This window comes from Pogona vitticeps, chromosome 10 (genome assembly GCF_051106095.1).
Source record: "Pogona vitticeps strain Pit_001003342236 chromosome 10, PviZW2.1, whole genome shotgun sequence".
NCBI classification, from domain to species: domain Eukaryota; kingdom Metazoa; phylum Chordata; class Lepidosauria; order Squamata; family Agamidae; genus Pogona; species Pogona vitticeps.
Genome location: NC_135792.1, coordinates 15,912,277 through 15,929,971, shown reverse-complemented (window position 1 = coordinate 15,929,971; position 17,695 = coordinate 15,912,277). Strand labels below are relative to the sequence as shown.

The window sequence follows — 17,695 nt, the reverse complement described above, 5'->3', positions numbered from 1 at the left end:
TTGTTAAAAAATCCCAAATCCACAGACAGATAGAATCTGGAAAATCAAGATCTTTAAGTTTGTCTATTAATCTGTGGGGTATAATGGTGTTAAAAGCAGAGCTAAAGTCCGCGAACAGCATTCTTACATAATTCCCTTGTGTTTCCAAGTGGGATAAAGCCATATAAAGCACAGTATTGATTGCATCCTCGGTTGATCTATTTTCTTTATAAGCAAACTGAAGCCCATCAAAGGAATCAGGAAGGCAGGAGATAATATATTTCCGAACTAACTGCTCAAAGCACTTCATTAAGATTGAAGTTAGTGCCACCGGCCTGTAGTCATTCGGACTGTTTGTTTTATAAAACAAAAGCTGAATATGAGTCAACAGCGCTCGTTGCAACATTGGCTGCAAAAATGGTAAATGCTCTTTTATGATTAATTAACAGAAATATAGTCTCTAAATCCCATGAGGTACTAGCTCCTTTCTATTTGGCACCGGTTAGGCCTCATCTAGAGTACTGTGTCTAGTACCAGATGCCACACTTCAAGAAGGATGTTGACAAACTGGAGCAAGTTCAGAGAAGGGCAAGAAGGATAACCAGGGAATGGAAACCAAGCCCTAGGAAGAAAGCCTGGAAGAACTGGGCATCTTTACCCTTGAGAAAAGAAGGCTGATGGGTGATATGATAGCACTTTTCAAACACTTGAAAGGTAGTCATACAGAAAAGGGGCAGCATCTGTTCTTGATCATCCCACAGTGCAGGACACATAATAATGGTCTCAAGCTACAGGAGGCCAGATTTAGACTGAATATCAGGAAAAACCTCTTAACTGTTAGAGCAGTACGACAATAGAAGATGGTGAGTGCTCTAATGCAGGGGTCCCCAACCTTTTTCACCCCATAGACTGGCTGGAGAACCTCCTCGTGCTCGTGCACGTATACACACACATGCAAATGGTGGTGCAGGGCTTGTATGGGTGCTCGCTCATGTGCATGTGCAAATGGAAGTGCAATGCTCGTATGGGCACATGCTCACTTGTGTGCATGTGCAAACAGTGGCATGGCGCTCACATGGGTGTGCTGGAGTGCACGCACATGCGCAAATCAGCTGTGCAGGGGTGAGTGCATGCGGGGGGTGGGGCAGCAGGTCTGTCCCCGCGGCCCAGGCCATGGACCAACACCAGGCCGCAGACCTCTGCTCTAATGCACTGGAGTTGGAGTTCCAATTTGGATCCAAGGATTGCATCCAAATGTGAAAAGTACCCTTTCAAGTTTCTTGAAGTTTGTCTTCAGAATGCCAAAATGTGTCCCTCCTGCAGGTTCATGACTAGAAATACTTGGAAAATCTGACCATTCCTAAGTATCATCATGCCCTCTACAGAACCTGAGTCAATTGTCTCCATCTGCAGTTTTAGAACAGCAATTCTCATGAAGTGTGCCATATGAGAATCAGCTATGCCCTTGAACTGATGCAAAAGTTGAATTTCTGGGATATGTTTTCTTTGCATGCAATTTTTATAGGGATAATTATACCCATGAGGGCCCCCAAACCTCAAAACCTCTACACTACTGGTAGAAGTCTGCACATAAAGAGGAACCCTTCACTGGGGATGAGGGGAGGAAGAAGCTCTTAGACCCAGCTGCTATGGCAGAAAAATCCCCTACAAAACTCTGAGACTGGTCAGATGAACCTCTGCACTCAGGAGGTAGGCCAAATTGGAAATAGGCCCGTGCACGCTCAGTCAGGGAAAGTGAACTCAACAAGGTTGACCTATTAGTCTTGTCTCTGGAGCAAACAAGAGGAACCTACCCATGCTGGACTAGTCTCTTCCCCTGCAGGAAAAAGGGGGGAAAAAACCCTGTGAAGGCTTACCAGCTCTTCCTTGGACAGATTTCAATTCAAAGAATCTCTGACCGCTGGTAATGCTGGCTTTGGGAGCTGGAGGCCCAGAATAACTGGGGAATCAAGGTTGAGAATGATTGCCTTGTATTAACAAAAGAACATAAATAAGGAAAATTACTGCCTCTGAAGCCAGCATTTTTAAAAAGTGAGCTTGCCTTCCGAGGCACACACTTCATCACAGAAGAGGAAAGACCTATTTGGGATCTGAGCCTCTGCACTTTCCATTTCACAAGAACACAAGACCAAGCAGTCTTTTTCCAGATAATCATTACTCCTGGATGACTAGCACTCTTCCAAATCCTGTTGGTGTTCAGATTTGATGCAGGTGCTTTCGGCACACACAGATGCACTCAGCCTGGGAAATGCCATGGAAAAATCAGGAAAAGGCCACATGGTTGTGGAAACAATACAAATGCAGGAGCAGGTGATACCTTTAATTGCCTGTGAATGTCCCCTGTTTTAAAATATGGGCCAAAACCTCACTATTTTGTTTTTGTTTTGTATTCTCGATGGCTGATTAAAGGTGTCACCTGCTCCTGCATTTGTATTGGGAAATGCCATGTTAAGCAAAGGGCATTTACTTACTTGATATGAGCTTGTAATAAGGATTCAGACATCTCCAAGGTTTCAGCACTGAAACCTTAGAACTCATGGTACAAAATGCACAGGAAGACACTTCACCTGTAACCAGCTTTCTATTCCTGGCTGCCCTACAAAAGGCAAAATAACTTAGCCACAGGAGGAACATACGTGAAGGAATAAATCTATTTCCCCATCCACAAAAGGAAGGCAACCCAACATCTGCTAGTCAACGCCAGAGAGTGAGACAGAATACTCAGTGTTAAAAACCCTTGAAAAGGAGTATATTTGGAGAGTAACTGAGCCACACGTCCCTCCTTCTCTCTCTGCCATTATGGCTTTTAGGACATCAAATGCCTATCCTGCTGTTGAACTGGCACTTGAGTCCCAGATGAGGGAGTCCTGGTTGGCTGCCATATGCCGCTTGCTGGAGCATTTTCTGTGAGATGGTTCAGATGATGTTTCCCTAGACCAGGGATTGTGGACAGGCAGGTCTCCACTGCTTTTGCTCACAAACACATCTGGGATCTTGTGAGAGAGTTCGAGTTCTTCCCTCCGCTGCCCTGCTGTGGGCAGTTGACATTTCCTGCTTTTTTCTACGCAACCAGCATTTTGGTGCTTCTCCCCGCTCCCTTTGGAACGGGCGGCAGGGAAAGGAGGATGCCGAGCACTGTTCTTGAAAGCTGTATTCGGAGCGCTGCTCCCCAGGCGTGTCTGTGCTACAGGAATCTCATCCATGGACTCTGCAGACTCAGAATGGTAGTCAGATGGAGGACCTGCAGCTAAAACTGGACCGTTGCTGCCTGTGACCATTTTGGCAGAGACAGTTGATACAGGGAGGTGAAGGCTGGAAGAGGATGACGTTGAAGAGTTGGTAGTCGTGATGGATAATTCTGCCAATGAAAAAAGAGGAAGAGGATATTAGGAAATGTTATTTTCTTTATTTTGTAGAAGAAAGACCAGGAGCAAACGTAGCTGAGATTATCCAGCCAGAATGAAAATCCAAAAAGAGAAAATCACACAATTAAAAAGTGTTGTATTTCAGTGTCTGCTTTCGTGGATACATCCACTACTTCAGACACTGACCAAGGCAGAACCTTTTCTCTACAACCTTTGGAATGTGAAATTAGTTGAAACTGTTTGGCTTGTAAAATGAAATGAGCCAGATCTAGAAGTTCAGAACAATGAGTTACACTGACATACAAGGTTAGACTTACATGAGTTATACAAGGGTCACACTCTTTTTCCTATTGAGAAGGCCTATCTCCAAATTTAGAGGATATGCAATGGATGGTCCTTAAAAGCTCTCTGGCCTAGAAAAGCACATTCCACAGAACCTTAACTTTTATGAAAAGGTGGGATTAAGGATTTCTGTGCTGTCTCTGCTTACCTGGCTGTAAGGCTGGAAAAGGAGAGGAATGTGGAGCAGCACCTGTCTGTGATCTTTCTTCCAACACAGAGGGGACCTTATGTAACTTCTTCTTTTTCTTCTTCCTCAGCTGCAGAATAAGAAAAAACACCAATTGTTTTTTAACAGTAAAACATACATATTTATTAGAGCCTATGGGGATTGAGGATCATGATTGTGCAGGTTTTAATGCACTGGTTTTAATGTTTTTAAGTATCAATATTTCCCCTATCCATTTTCCTTCCTATATTCCCTACTCTTTTTGAGAGAAAAAAATGAAATAGTTTAGAAAACAATTTCATTTTTTTCTCTCAAAAAGAGTAGGGAATACAGGAAGGAAAATGGATAGGGGAAATATTGATACTTAAATTTCCGGATGTCACACAATTACAATAATCAAAAACAGAGAAGCAAATAATCCAGTATTATAGTCATAATCGTTGAAAATGCTTTCCTGTTTTGTTTTTACTTCATAGTTACATTATTGCAGCTTACATTACTCTAATTACTCAATTTAAAAGCACAGAATATACTATGAGCTTTTCTAATAGGCTTACTCTGCTTATTTTAGTTATGTCTACATCCACAAGTGTAATAAAAAAATTCAAAATATCACACATCTTGGATTTGAATTAAATTTGGCATACGTTCTGTCTCTTCATTTCTATCTACTAGCTTAAAAAACATTACAAAACACAATCAAAACAGAAAAAGAAAATTAAAGATATACTAAGTAGTCACCCCAACCACTTTTAACTTATAGAATTGGATTCTGAGTTCTCCATATTTTGTGTTATATTGGGCATCTTAATTATTTCCAAAGTATCAATAATAGGCTTGCTATTTTTGCTGATATTCTTTGGAATATCAGTCTGTAAGGAAGCCCCATGTAGAGAGCATTACAGTAGTCTATTCTTGAGACTACGAGCGCATGGACCAGTGTGGTGAGTGCCCCCGTGTCTAGATAGGGATGCAGCTGGGCAATCCACCAAAGGTGTAAGTGGGCAAGCTGAACCATGGATGCTACTTGGGTCTCCATGGCAAGCGCCGGGTCAAGATGGACCCCCAGACTGCGAACTGAATTCTTTGTGGTGAGAGTCACCCCCCCAAAGAGAGGGAGTTCCCCAAACCACTGACATTGGGGCCACCCACCCGCAGGACCTCCATCTTGTCCAGGTTCAACCTTAGACCATTCAACTGCATCCATTGCAGAACGTCCTCCAGGCAGTGCCCAAAGGACGGAACGGCATCCACAGCAGATGGAAAAAAGGAGATGTAGAGCTGGGCGTCATCAGCATACTGGTGACACGAAGCTCCACATCTCCAGATGACCCCCCCAACGGCCTCATATAGATGTTAAACAGCGTTGGGGAGATTATCGAACCCTGTGGGACCCCACAGCTGAGGGACCATGGGGTCGATACATTCTCCCCAAGTTGAATTCTCTGGGGACGGCCCTCCAAGAAGGACCAGAGCCAAGCAACAGCAAGGTCACCAATCACCAACTCAGAGAGCCTCCCCAGGAGGATACCGTGGTCAACGGTATCAAAGGCAGCTGAGATATCAAGGACCTGTTGGCCTCCCTAAATAGGTCATCCAGCAGGGCAACGAATGCCGTTTCCATGCCGTGACGTGTCCTGAAGCCCAACTGAAACGGATCCAGGGCATCAGTTTCATCCAAGAGAGCCCGGCCACCACCCTCTCAAATACCTTGCTGAGAAAAGAAATATTGGCAACGGGCCTATAATTACTCATCATTACTTTCCCTCTTCTCTATCTCCTTTAATCCCTAGAATTGTACGGTTTTGTCTTAACCTAAAAGCAAAGGTCTCCATCAATAGTATAAAAAGGAGAAGGGGCAGTGAGCAGCCTTGAAGGGTTCCCTTTTCTATATTAAATCCATTGGTTAGAACCCCATTCATTGTAATCTTAGCACACTGTTTGGTATATATATTCTGTATCCAATTATGAAATCTAGAATCTCAGTTAAGATGTTGCAGTATTTTTTTTGTAAAAAGGCCCATGACACATTATCAAAAGCATTTTCTGCATCTAGGAATATAAAGGCTGCTTTTTCTCCCTTGCTTTTATTGAGTTCTATTGTACCTAAATAAAAATTGACGTAATATTTCATATATATTTTTGGTACAAAGCCCATCTGGTCTGGATGGATCACTTTGACATCCTTAATCTTTCAACCAAAACAGAAGTGAAAATTTTATAATTCACATTTAACAATGATATAGGCTTGTATGACTGCTGTAACAGTGAGGGGTGACGTAATGAGGACATAATGAGAGGTGTCACATGACCTCTGAGGTCACATGATTGCTGCAGCAACAGTGCTGTAAGTTCTTGACAAGTCTTTGCCCACTTGTTGCTTTCCTGCCTCAACAGCCATTGGGAGCAGAGTGAGTTAGAGAGACCTTGGCTTGTCAAATTACTTACATTTACCTTTCATCCGGGCTTAACCACGGACTTTCTCAAGCATTCAGGTTCATAGTTGGTAGAGATGTACTCTGCATCAACAGATAGGATTGCTTCCTGTTTTGTCTATAGCTCTGGAAACTACATTAAGGCGTTGCCTGGTTAGTGTAGGTTTAAAGTGGCGAGGTCTGGCAGGGCAGTTGATGTACTTTTGAGAGGTTGCGGTTGTTTTTTAATGGAGATAAATGTGTTTGTTAGGGGGCAGCCAGATGTAAGCTGGATTTAAACAACAGACTTCCCACACAGATGGGAAAGAGTAGCATTTGTGGGGATCCTTTTCTGGGTGCCCCCTTTCTGATAGAGCCATGGGTGTAGTTGTTGGAAATGAAACTGAAATGTTTCATTTCTGAAACATTTGCCCACTCTGCGTGATTAATCTGTGTATTTCATCCCTAGCATTCATTAGTTTGTATTGGGTTAATCTCCTTCCTTAGTAACCATAATTAGAAAAAAAGTTTTTGTTTATGTTGTTCAAAAATGAACAACAGACCTCTTTACATATTGTTTCCGAGTCCGAAGGGTTCCAAAGATTATTGTGTCTGAAATATTTACCCATTTAATGTGTTAATATTCCAGGATCTATTGACTTGTTCAGCTTAATAGTTCTCTTTCTGGGTTGATTTCTCTTGTATTTATTTCCGTATTTATAGTGTTAATTACTTGCTCCAAATTTAAAGAGATCATGGTTTATAAATGTTAATATATATGAGATAACGATCTTCTGGGTAAAACAACATATCTTATGATCAGGCACTGACCAGGTAAGGGATCAAAACTCAATTTAGATTTATTTATTTATTACTACCTTCCCTTCTCATATAGGCCAAGACACCAACCAGGTAAGAGATCAAAACTAATTTTGGTTTATTTCTTCCTTTTTAACTGCCTTCCCTCTTTATACAGGCCAAGACACCAACCAGGTAAGAGATCAAAACTAATTTTGGTTTATTTCTTCCTTTTTAACTGCCTTCCCTCCTTATACAGACCAAGACCCCAACCAGGTAAGAGATCAAAATTTATTTTGGTTTATTTCTTCCTTTTTAACTGCCTTCCCTCCTTATACAGGCCAAGATAGGAACCAGGTAAGAGATCAAAATTAATTTTGGTGTGGGTTTTTTTTTTGTTTTTGTTTTTTGCATTTTACCGCCTTCCCTCCTTATACAGATACAGCAATCCTGTGCTGTGCCCAGCCCCATCGCGTTTGGGTTGGCTGTGTGTATGTGGGGAGTATTTTTGTGTTTTTTTCCCCAGCCCCATGGCTTTCTGCTAGGGCTGGCTGTGTGGGGGGGGGGGGTTGTGTTTTTCCCCCCAGCCCCATAGCATTCCACTGGGACTGGCTGTGTTTTTTGTTTGTTTTGGTGTGTTTGTTTTTCGGCCCCAGCACATTCCTATGGGGCTTTCAGAGTTTATTTTATTTTATTTATTGGTATTTTTTCCCAGCTGGAACAGATTAATGGGGTTTCAATGTATTCCTATGGGAAATGGTCCTTCGACTTATGACCATTTCGAGTTATGCACATCTTCTGGAACGGATTGCTGACCTTGAGCCAGATATCCTGGACAGTGAAGTCATGTGGGCCTTAAAAAGCATTGCTAACAACAAGGCCAGTGGAGGTGACGACATTCCAGTTGAACTATTTAAAATCTTAAAAGATTTTAAAATCTTAAAAGATTTTAAAAGAAGGTGCTACACTCAATATGCCAGCAAGTCTGGAAAACTCAGCAGTGGCCAGAGGATTGGAAAAGATCAATCTACATCCCAATCCCATAGAAGGGCAATGCCTACAAGGTAGGCTTCAGCAGCATGTGGACCAAGAACTCCCAGAAGTAAAAGCTGGATTTCGAAGGGGCGGAGCAACTAGAGACCAAATTGCTAACATGCGCTGGATTATGGAGAAAGCCAGAGAGTTCCAGAAAAAATCTACTTCTGCTTCATTGACCATGCAAAAACCTTTGACTGTGTGGACCACAACAGGCTATGGCAAGTTCTTAAAGAAATGGGAGTGCTTGACCACATTATCTATCTCCTGAGAAATCTATATGTGGGACAGGAAGTAACAGTTAGAACTGGATATGGGACAACTGATTGGTTCAAAATTGGGAAAGGAGTACGACAAGGCTATGTATTGCCTCCCTGCTTACAGTGGTGCCTCGGTTAACGATGATAATCCATTCCAGGAAAATCACCGTTAAGCGAAAACATCGTAAAGCGAAAATAAACACACAATTGAAATGCATTGAAACCCGTTCAATGCATTCCAATGGGGTAAAAACTCACCGTCCAGAGAAGATCCTCCATACGGCGGCCATTTTTGCTGCCTGTACAGCGAGGAATCCGTCCCTAGAAAACAGCGGGGGAGGCATTTTGAAAGCCAGCGGCCACTTTGAAGCAGCCGATCAGCTGATCTAAAAACATCGTTTTGCGAAGAAACAGTTCCCAAAGCAGGGAACCGATCATCGCAAAGCAAAATTCCCCCATTTAAACCATTGTTTTGCAATTGCAATTGCAACTGCAAAAAGATCGTTGTAAAGCAGATTCGTCGTAATGCGGGGCAATTGTTAAGCGAGGTACCACTGTATTTAACTTATATGCAGAATACATCATGCGAAAGGCTGGACTGGATGAATTCCAAGCCATAATTAAGATTGCCGGAAGAAATATCAACAACCTCAGATATGCAGATGACACCACTCTGATGGCAGAAAATGAGGATGAATTAAATAATCTCTTAATGAGGGTGAAAGAGGAGAGTGCAAAAATGGCCTGAAACTCAACATCCAAAAAACGAAGATCATGGCCACTGGTCTCATCACCTCCTGGCAAATAGAACGAGAAGATATGGAGGCAGTGACAGTTTTTACTTTCTTGGGCTCCATGATCACGGCAGATGGTGACAGCAGCCATAAAATTAAAAGATACCTGCTTCTTGGGAGGAAAGCGATGAGAAACTTAGACAGCATCTTAAAAAGCAGAGACATCACCTTGCCAACAAAGGTCCGCATAGTCAAAGCTATGGTTATTCCAGTCGCAATGTATGGAAGTGGGAGCTGGACCATAAAGAAGACTGACTGCTAAAGAATTGATGCTTCTGAACTGTGGTGCTGGAGGAGACTCTTGGGAGTCCCTGGACTGCAAGGAGAACAAACCTATCCATTCTGAAGGAAATCAACCCTGAGTGCTCACTGGAAGGACAGATCCTGATGCTGAGGCTCCAATACTTTGGCCATCTCATGAGAAGACTCCCTGGAAAAGACTCTGATGCTGGGAAAGTATGAAGGCAAGAGAAGACGGGGATGGCAGAGGACAAGATAGTTGGACAGTGTCATGGAAGCTACCAAAATGAATTTGACCCAGCTCTGGGAGGCAGTGGAAGACTAGAGGGCCTGGCGTGCTCTTGTCCATGGGGTCACGAAGAGTCGGACACAACTGAACAACTAAACAACAAAATAAGTTGTTGGCAAGAGAGGTAAGCAAATGTTTGGGAGGAACACAAGGCCCTATCCAGACGTGCTCTTTTCCATATTTACTTCACACATTTCTGTCTCCATCTCACTCCTTAGCCAAAACTTCACCCCCCCCTCAGTCCCTACATCTGAATTCATCCACTATCACACTGACCTGTCTTCCATAAACCTCCCACCCTCCAGCAACCAACAGAACATGTCTCTTCTCCTCCTACCCACAATCCCCCATCATTGCTCTTCATATGCACATACTCAGACATACTATTACTTTTTCAAAAAAACCCATCACCTCTAGACCCACCCAACTCTCCTCTCATACATACACACTCCACCTTCTTCCCAGCCGTATGACACCCCTACAGGAGATCCTCCCCTCTCAATCCCACACCATGCCACGTTATGACTCCTCTGCCCCACATGGACAAAGAGCATCCCACTATGCACTCCCTTCATCCCTTCCATGCCCAACAGCCCTAACCAATCCCTCACGCCATTTATAACATGCCCCCCACAACCCACCCCTCAACAGAGGAATTATATCAGTTAAGTGTGTTCCTAGTTAACTCCAACACTTGAGTCCATCTATGTATTTCTGGAGCTGGTGGGCAATGTATACCTCTGCCGGCGTGGATTCATACGCTGGCTTCGAACTATTTTTCCCACATCTCCTGATGTGACATAGGCAGGTATAGGTACCACCTGGTACTTCCCACAAGGCTGTGCTGGGGCTGGATGTTGGTGCAAATATAAGATCCTTCTGCCCCCAGCCAGCCCTTTTTCCTTTGAGTTAACCTGCCCGCCCTGGGTCCAGTGTGGCTGAGGTGGTTGCTTCAGGGCTGGATAGGAATTTTGAGTCTGTCTTACCTGATTGGCATATAAAAGGTGGGCAAACGTATTCTTTCCTATCCCACACTGTTTACCCATGGGATTCTGAGGGCTATTCTAGGTTTGAGTTATGTTTAAATAAGTCAAACTGTCAGGTAATGCAGAAGAGAAGGCGGGTTTCAGTGAGCTCCCAAAAAGCACATGGGGTCCTACTGTACCCAGCATCACAGCAACCAGGATCTAGCATTTCACTTGCTGGGATGAGGGGTGAATAAGGTATAGTCCCATCCATTGCATGTCTTAGTTCTAGACAATTGGATGGATGGCAGATAGGGAGGTTTTTCTTTCCAGTCTGTGGCCATCTGGGTACGAGCTGTTCAGGGGACTTAGGACTCACCCGCTTAGGATTGGAGAGGGAGTAAGAGATTACCCTAGAGCCTGCCCCAGGGATCCATATGACGTCCAGGCCCCTCTGCAGGATGAGTGTGATTGGAGGTTAAAAGCAATAAAGTGTGGCCCTTGTTAACGCCAACACTTGTGTCCGTCTATTTCAGAAGTGGGTGGGAAGAGATTAAATAACATTGGTGGAGGAAAACACTGAATATTAATTTCATGAACTTTAAAATATCAAATGAATAAATCTACAGAGTTTTGGAAATTCATAGCATTACTGCATTGTATTCCAAATTGTCAATAGTCAACAAGGGAACACAGTGGAATATTTTAACTACAAAAATCTCAAATGCTTTCCAGACAAGTTTACATTTCTCCTCTACATTTTCTCTTTTGCATTCTTTTTCAACAGCTCCACAGTTCATCCCAAAAGCAGTCTTGACTACCACTAGCAAATTTCCATCTCCCACCCCTCCAAATGTAGGCTATCAACAAGAATAATCACAGGCCTGACACTATACTGATTTCCTACTGATTCTGCCTCTTATCACACAAGAGGTGAATTACCGAGATAGGGCTCAAATGATCAGCATTGCTGATTTATCAAGAAAACATCAAACTAGCGGCATTCCCATTTGGACATAACAAAAAAAAACTCTCCTCTTTCTCTTGATCCTGAAGGATAGAGATCCAAGTTTCCAAGAGCTGCAGATGGAGATGGTATTTGTAGCAATCTGTGCCAGATTGTTACCGCTGATCATACAGATAAAAGGTAAAATGAATGGAAGAAGCAGTGCGGGAAGAATAATCAATTACTGGTCTGGATACAACACAATATCATTGTTTAGAGTTGTTGCATGCATGGTCAGAAGGGTCACAATGACATCCAGCCTCTAATAGGAAAGAGGTGAGAAGACCACTGTCTCTTCAATTGGACGTGTTGGAGTAAGATGTTCCTTGCTTAAAAATTGAATTTCCTTTTTTCCTTTTTCAGTCTGCATTTCCAAGCAGCAGCAGGAAAGAAAAAGGAAAGGAAGAGAGAGGGAGGGAATGAGCGACAGACCATCAAGACAGATGGATGGACGGGTGTGAGCTCTCTGTGGCAGGTTGCGAAAGGAGATGGGGTGGGGAGCACGCGTGAGAAGGCTGTTCTCTCAGCATCACCCCTTCCCACAGCACGTCTGGACAGGCAGCGGAGGAGCGCCAGGAGGGAGGAAGGAGAAGCGCGCAGCCAGGTTGCGAGTGGGGCCCCTCCTTCACTTCAGCCACAGAGAGGACGAGACGACAGCAGCAGCAGCCTCGCCAGGTGATCCGCGAAGAGCAGGGGGTGGGGGAGAGAGAGAAAAATAAAAGTAGAAGCCCGGTGGTGCCAAACCCCTGAGGAAGAAGACCGCTGCGCAGGGAGAGGGCTTCCCTTCTGGGCGCGTGGGCGCTTCGGAGGGCAGGCAGGACCCAGCCCCTACAAGGCAGGGAGGAAGGCCCACACTTGCCAAGTAGGTGCCGCCATCGCTGCTGCTCTCGCTCCAGGTTGGGCTGAAATTAGAAGCCAGGCAGATTTTGTTGCAAGCGCAACACGCCCATCCATGAGCATGACACACCCCTCCACAAATGCAACACGCCCCTGTGCGTGCGTGTAGGGGGGTGGAGATCTGTGTCCATGGCCCAGTTAAAGGAAGCCCATGGACCGGCACCGGGCTGCAGACCGGGGGTTGATGACCACTGCTCTAAATCAGTGGTTCTTAACCTTTGTTACTCTTTGATCTCCGTTTCCCTTTTAAAGCTTTTTCCGATGCCCATTTCACTCCTGTAAAAGTGTCTTAAACTGTTTGAAGCCTGTTTTAAATGCTTGCAATCATTAGCCCACCTCCTGAACCCTATGCAAACTTAATTTGGTGTTGTTCTGAGTCTTCGTTAATTTTTGGTGATTTTTTGTTTTCTCTCTCATTGAAATGTATTGGACGGACAGTTCAATAGAGTTCAATGAGGGAAAAACAAAAAAATCACCAAAAATTAACAACAACTCAGAACAACACCAAATTAAGTTTGCATAGGTTTCAGGAGGTGGGCTAATGATTGCAAGCATTTAAAACAGCTTTCAAACAGTTTAAGGCACTTTTAAATGAGGGAAAAGAGACATCGTCGTGTGAAAATCCCCCATAGGAAACATCGTTGTGTGAGACGGCAAATTTATCAGAAAAAGCCATTGTTGTGTGAATTCATCATTGTGTGAGGCACCCGTTGTGTGAGGCACCACTGTACGTCAGTTTGTCAGGTGAATAATTCACTTCCTTTTTGTTAATGGAGAATTCTCAGCAATCCATATGTGAAACAGGAACAGAAAAAGGAAAATTCAGTTTCTCTTCTTGTCTAGTCCCAATCCTTTCCAAAATAACCTCTCTTCTCTTCAAAGAAAAAAGAGGAAAGCAAACAAACAAGTGAGTCACTCTGGAGTTCCCTTGGCAGAAGGGTGGAAGAGAGGAGGGGGAACCTGCCTCCATGCTCCTGCAAGGTATGGAAAACTTGATTTATTGTCATTTATAAAAATTATATTTGATTGTTTATTTCAATTCTACGTCCAAATTGTCAGTAGCCTCTCAAGTTCCTGATAGTTCAGCACTAAAAGGTGAATTTGGTCTGCTCTTACTGGCATTAATTGCCTGCCAGCCCCAAGGTCATGTCTTCTGAACTGTCTAGGCCAGCGATGGTAAACCTATGGCATGCGTGCCACAGTTAGCACGCAGAGCCCTCTCTGGGGACACATGAGCCATAAGTCGCTGGATCACTACCCCTGGCAGCCAAACCTGAGGAGGAGGCTGCAGCCACGGTGCAAGTGCCCCGACAGGCAGAAGGCCAGGATCTGGAGCAGCTGGTGCTGGTGAGGTTGGGCACAACTGGAGGCGGATCCAGAGTGGGCCTGGAGGCACCTCCGTGCCCAGGATTCCCCCTTCCGCTGCCACCCACCAGTTTTTTTTCCAAGTTTGGGCACTCAGGCTCAAAAAGGTTCGCCATCACTGGTTTAGGCAGTCAAAACAATGTCCAGCTATGTCCACCTGCCAAAAAACCCCTTCTCTTGAAGAGGAGGGGTGTATGGTTGATATTCCACCTCCTGCCTTTTATACAAAAAAAAAATCTCGCTGGGACAGATACAAAGCACACAGTGTTATCAGCAAGCAATCATTTCCACTTGAAAGATCCCAGATACAGTGGGCCCTCGACTTACGAACGACCCTAGTTGCGAACATTTCGGGTTACGAACCCGATCTCATCACAAGTAGTACACCTTACTTGCGAATGCGGATCGGGTTACGAACCCAAAAGGCAGGGAGAAAGGGTGGGAAATTCGAATTTCCTGCCCTTCCTCCCTGCCTTTGGAGCTTTCAAAGGGCTTCCTTCAATGTTGGGGGAAAGCCCTTTGAGAGCTCCGAAGCCGCTGATTGCAGCGGCGGGGACCTGGGAGGATCGGGGCGGAGGAAGGGCATGGAGGAGCAGCCACAGCTCCCTCTCCTGCCTGTGGCTGCTCGGCCCGTCGCCTTCCCTGATCTCTGTGGAGCATGGCACAAATGGCTGCCAAAGGCAACCTTTCCCTCCCTGGATTGCTCGGCTGCTTCACTGCTGGCTGGCTGGTACGCGCGCTCACCCACTCAGAGGATTCGGGTTACGCCTCGGAGCTGGACCATCGGCGGAGGCACAGCATTCTTGTCCCCCTTGGGTCGTAAGAAGAGACCAGCTCAAAAGTTGGCGAGATTTCACAGAGAGCTGGGGGGGGGGCAGACTGAATGCAGGAGAGACTGGCGCGGGGGAGTGGGGAGGAAGGACTGGACTTTTCTAGGCAGAGTTGGAGAAAACGTTTCGGACAACTCCCTAGATCCCCCAAAACTAACTTTCCCAGGCTCTGCTTTTGATGGTTTAAATCCAGAACGGATTGTTTTTCAATGCATTCCTATGGGAAATGCTGGTTCTAATTACGAACTTTCCCACTTACAAACGTCCTTCCGGAACGGATTAAGTTCGTAAGTAGAGGGCCCACTGTAGTTCAAAACACCAACCTTTTAGAGGCAGTGTGATTGTGCATTGAGAGCGTGCTTCCTCTGTTATACTGTTTTTTAAAAGTAACTGATTTAATTTACTGTGTATTTATTCTGTTAAAGGTGTATATTTTGGGGTAGGGGTGTTTCGACTGGTTTGGACTTAGATACTGGGCTGTATGAATGTGGTAACAGAAATATGTGCCTGACTACATATTTCTAATGACAGTTTTTCTTTGAAATGTACTGTTGCCTGCTTTTGGATTCGAATGATTTTCTGTTGTCTTTCCTCTCTGCTTTTTTGGATTAATTTCCAAGGGTGTTGTAGGGCTGAATTTGAACTAGCATCAGGAAAAAGAATGAGGAAACCTGAAATGAAATAACCCAAAAGAGCCAGTCTCTTTTTTTTGTTAAATTAGTTGTTGCACAAAAAATGAATTGTGCACAAAAACAATTATATGAAAACAAACGAGGCACCTGAAATGTAAGATATGATTTTTTTTAAACCAAGCATATCTCTATTCAAGCATTCCAGTTCAGTCATGGAAGATAACTGTAAAAGTGTTTGATGGAGAAACCTTTCACTCACCTGTGGCTGGTCTCCATCATGCACCTCTGGAAACTCAGGGGATAGAATAAGCTTGTCCTCTGAACCATCACTGCGGATGCAAAATTTGGGTAGGCTGAAAACAAAAGTATGGATATTGGTTTTGCATATACCTATGAAGCTGAACCTCCACATAGAGACACAAGAAACTACTTTATACCAAGGCAGACTATCAGTCCATCTAGCTAAATACTGTCATCTCTTACTGCCAGAGGCTCTCCAGGGGCTCTCACAGACAATGTAAGTAAAAGGGCTCTGAAACTTTTGTCGAACAAACAACTTTTAAGAAGACTTAAAAAATCCACGATATTATGATGAGTCAATTTAGTCTGGACAAATAAGGATAACATTTTTTTAAAAACCCAGATGTAGTCATGAAGATAAAACTTGATGATTGCCTGGTTATCTGCTATGTCACTCTGCCTTGAAGTGTTCTCTTCTTACTTGTGCTAATTTATTATCTGAATTAACTTTGTATATGACTGGTTTCATTTTGCCAGATTTGCATCATGTCTCATATTTGGATCTCACATACTTGTCTAAAAGCAATGGAAAACTTAGCAGACTACTGGAGCTGTAACTACAACTATGTTGCACTAAAAGCATGTGTGTCCTGTTTCATTAGTTTTTGCTCCTGCTCAACAACAACCCTCCAAATTTGCAAATAGATGAAGCATTTCCCATCATCTACACCTGAGCTTTTGAACTGAAGGTACCACAGATGGAACCCATGCAAAGATGAAGGACTGAACTACAGTCCTTCCTCTTTGGTTTCTAACTTATCATAAAAGATTTTCTACTTTGGGTAGAAAGAAGAGGTCAGGAGAGAAAGACACTTTGTCCTCCTAAGACTGTAAGAAGGGTAAATTACACCAAAGTGCATCTAATTCATCTAATTCACTAACTCTACAAGCAGACGTTACTGCCACCAGAAAGTGGGTCTTGTAGGAGAGGAGATGGAGATCAGAAATATCCATTGCTTCAAACTGGGTTTTGTTAGTTGTGTGAAAACCAAATAAACAAAGGAAGTGACATCTTTGGGCTGGGTGAATGTCTGTCAGGGTAGGCATTCTTAAGTCCCTTACGAATCTCTTCAGAATTGGATTTGTGAAAGCATTCCAAGAAAGAGTACAGAGAAATTGTAAATAACTGCAGGAAAGACAAAAGCTGAAAATGAACTGAAGCTTTTGTAGGAAGACAAAAGCTGAAAATGAACTGAAGTTATCAAGAGACATTAAAAATAACAAAAAAGCATTCTTCAGGTACATGCATAAAAAAAGACAGAGAAAAGAAACAGTGGTTCAGGTACACAATGACCCTCTGGCAAATGTGAAGTACAAAGGGAGGGGATATGATTGCAGCTTGAGATTGATAAACAAATAGTCAAGGAATATTTTACTACTTTGAGTTCAAATCCCCGGGCCGGATGTACCACATCCAAAGATATTGAAGGAACTTGCTGAAGAGATTGCAGAACCACTGTCAACAGGGATAAATGCAAAGTTCTACACAGGGAGGAGGGGAATAAATGCACAGTTACAAGATGGCAGATAGTTCGCTCAGTAGTACAAGTGATTTAATCACAGACTGGATCTGAATGGTGAAGAGGGGTTGGTGAACTGGAAGCTGGAGTGACTTGATGTTCATACATTGAACCAGATTGGATAAAATGAAAGATCTTACAAAGGAGATGGAGGCTTTGAATGTCTGAATTCAGAGCAGATTCACAAATAGATTGTGTGAGTTATCTCACAGATTGGAAGAAGAATCAGTTGCACAGGCCATGACAGATTGTTTTTCCCCTATTTCAGATTGGAATCGGCACAAAGGAGAATCAACTGTGGTGAGTACACCTTTTTCCTGTCTGTTACAGCCAGCTATGATGTCTCCTGTCATTCAAGGTTTTGGAGGGAGTTTAACATCCAATAGTGGGAGGAAGGCGGGACATCAGTGGGTGGAGCTGGGATGGATATATATTGGGGAAAGTGTGTCATGAAGGAGTTCTGTTTTAAGTTCTGCT

At 43.8% G+C, this 17,695-nt stretch overlaps 1 protein-coding gene across 6 annotated transcripts in view; it reads right to left on the bottom strand.

The window, feature by feature from the left end:
* Positions 1 to 2,633: 2,633 nt before the first annotated feature.
* Positions 2,634 to 17,695, bottom strand: part of ZDHHC1 (zDHHC palmitoyltransferase 1) — a 36,451-nt gene continuing 21,389 nt past the window's right edge. For 3 of the 6 annotated variants that reach the window (XM_072980393.2, XM_078380387.1, XM_072980394.2), the window contains 4 exons: positions 15,658 to 15,751; positions 8,639 to 8,701; positions 3,856 to 3,964; positions 2,634 to 3,358 (listed from right to left, as the gene is read on the bottom strand). In XM_072980393.2, coding sequence (XP_072836494.2) covers positions 2,823 to 3,358; positions 3,856 to 3,964; positions 8,639 to 8,701; positions 15,658 to 15,751 — 802 coding nt within the window. In that variant the 3' untranslated portion in view covers positions 2,634 to 2,822. The remainder of the gene's footprint in view (positions 3,359 to 3,855; positions 3,965 to 8,638; positions 8,702 to 15,657; positions 15,752 to 17,695) is intronic. The other 3 variants (XM_072980395.2, XM_020810993.3, XM_020810998.3) reach the window with 3 other exon arrangements.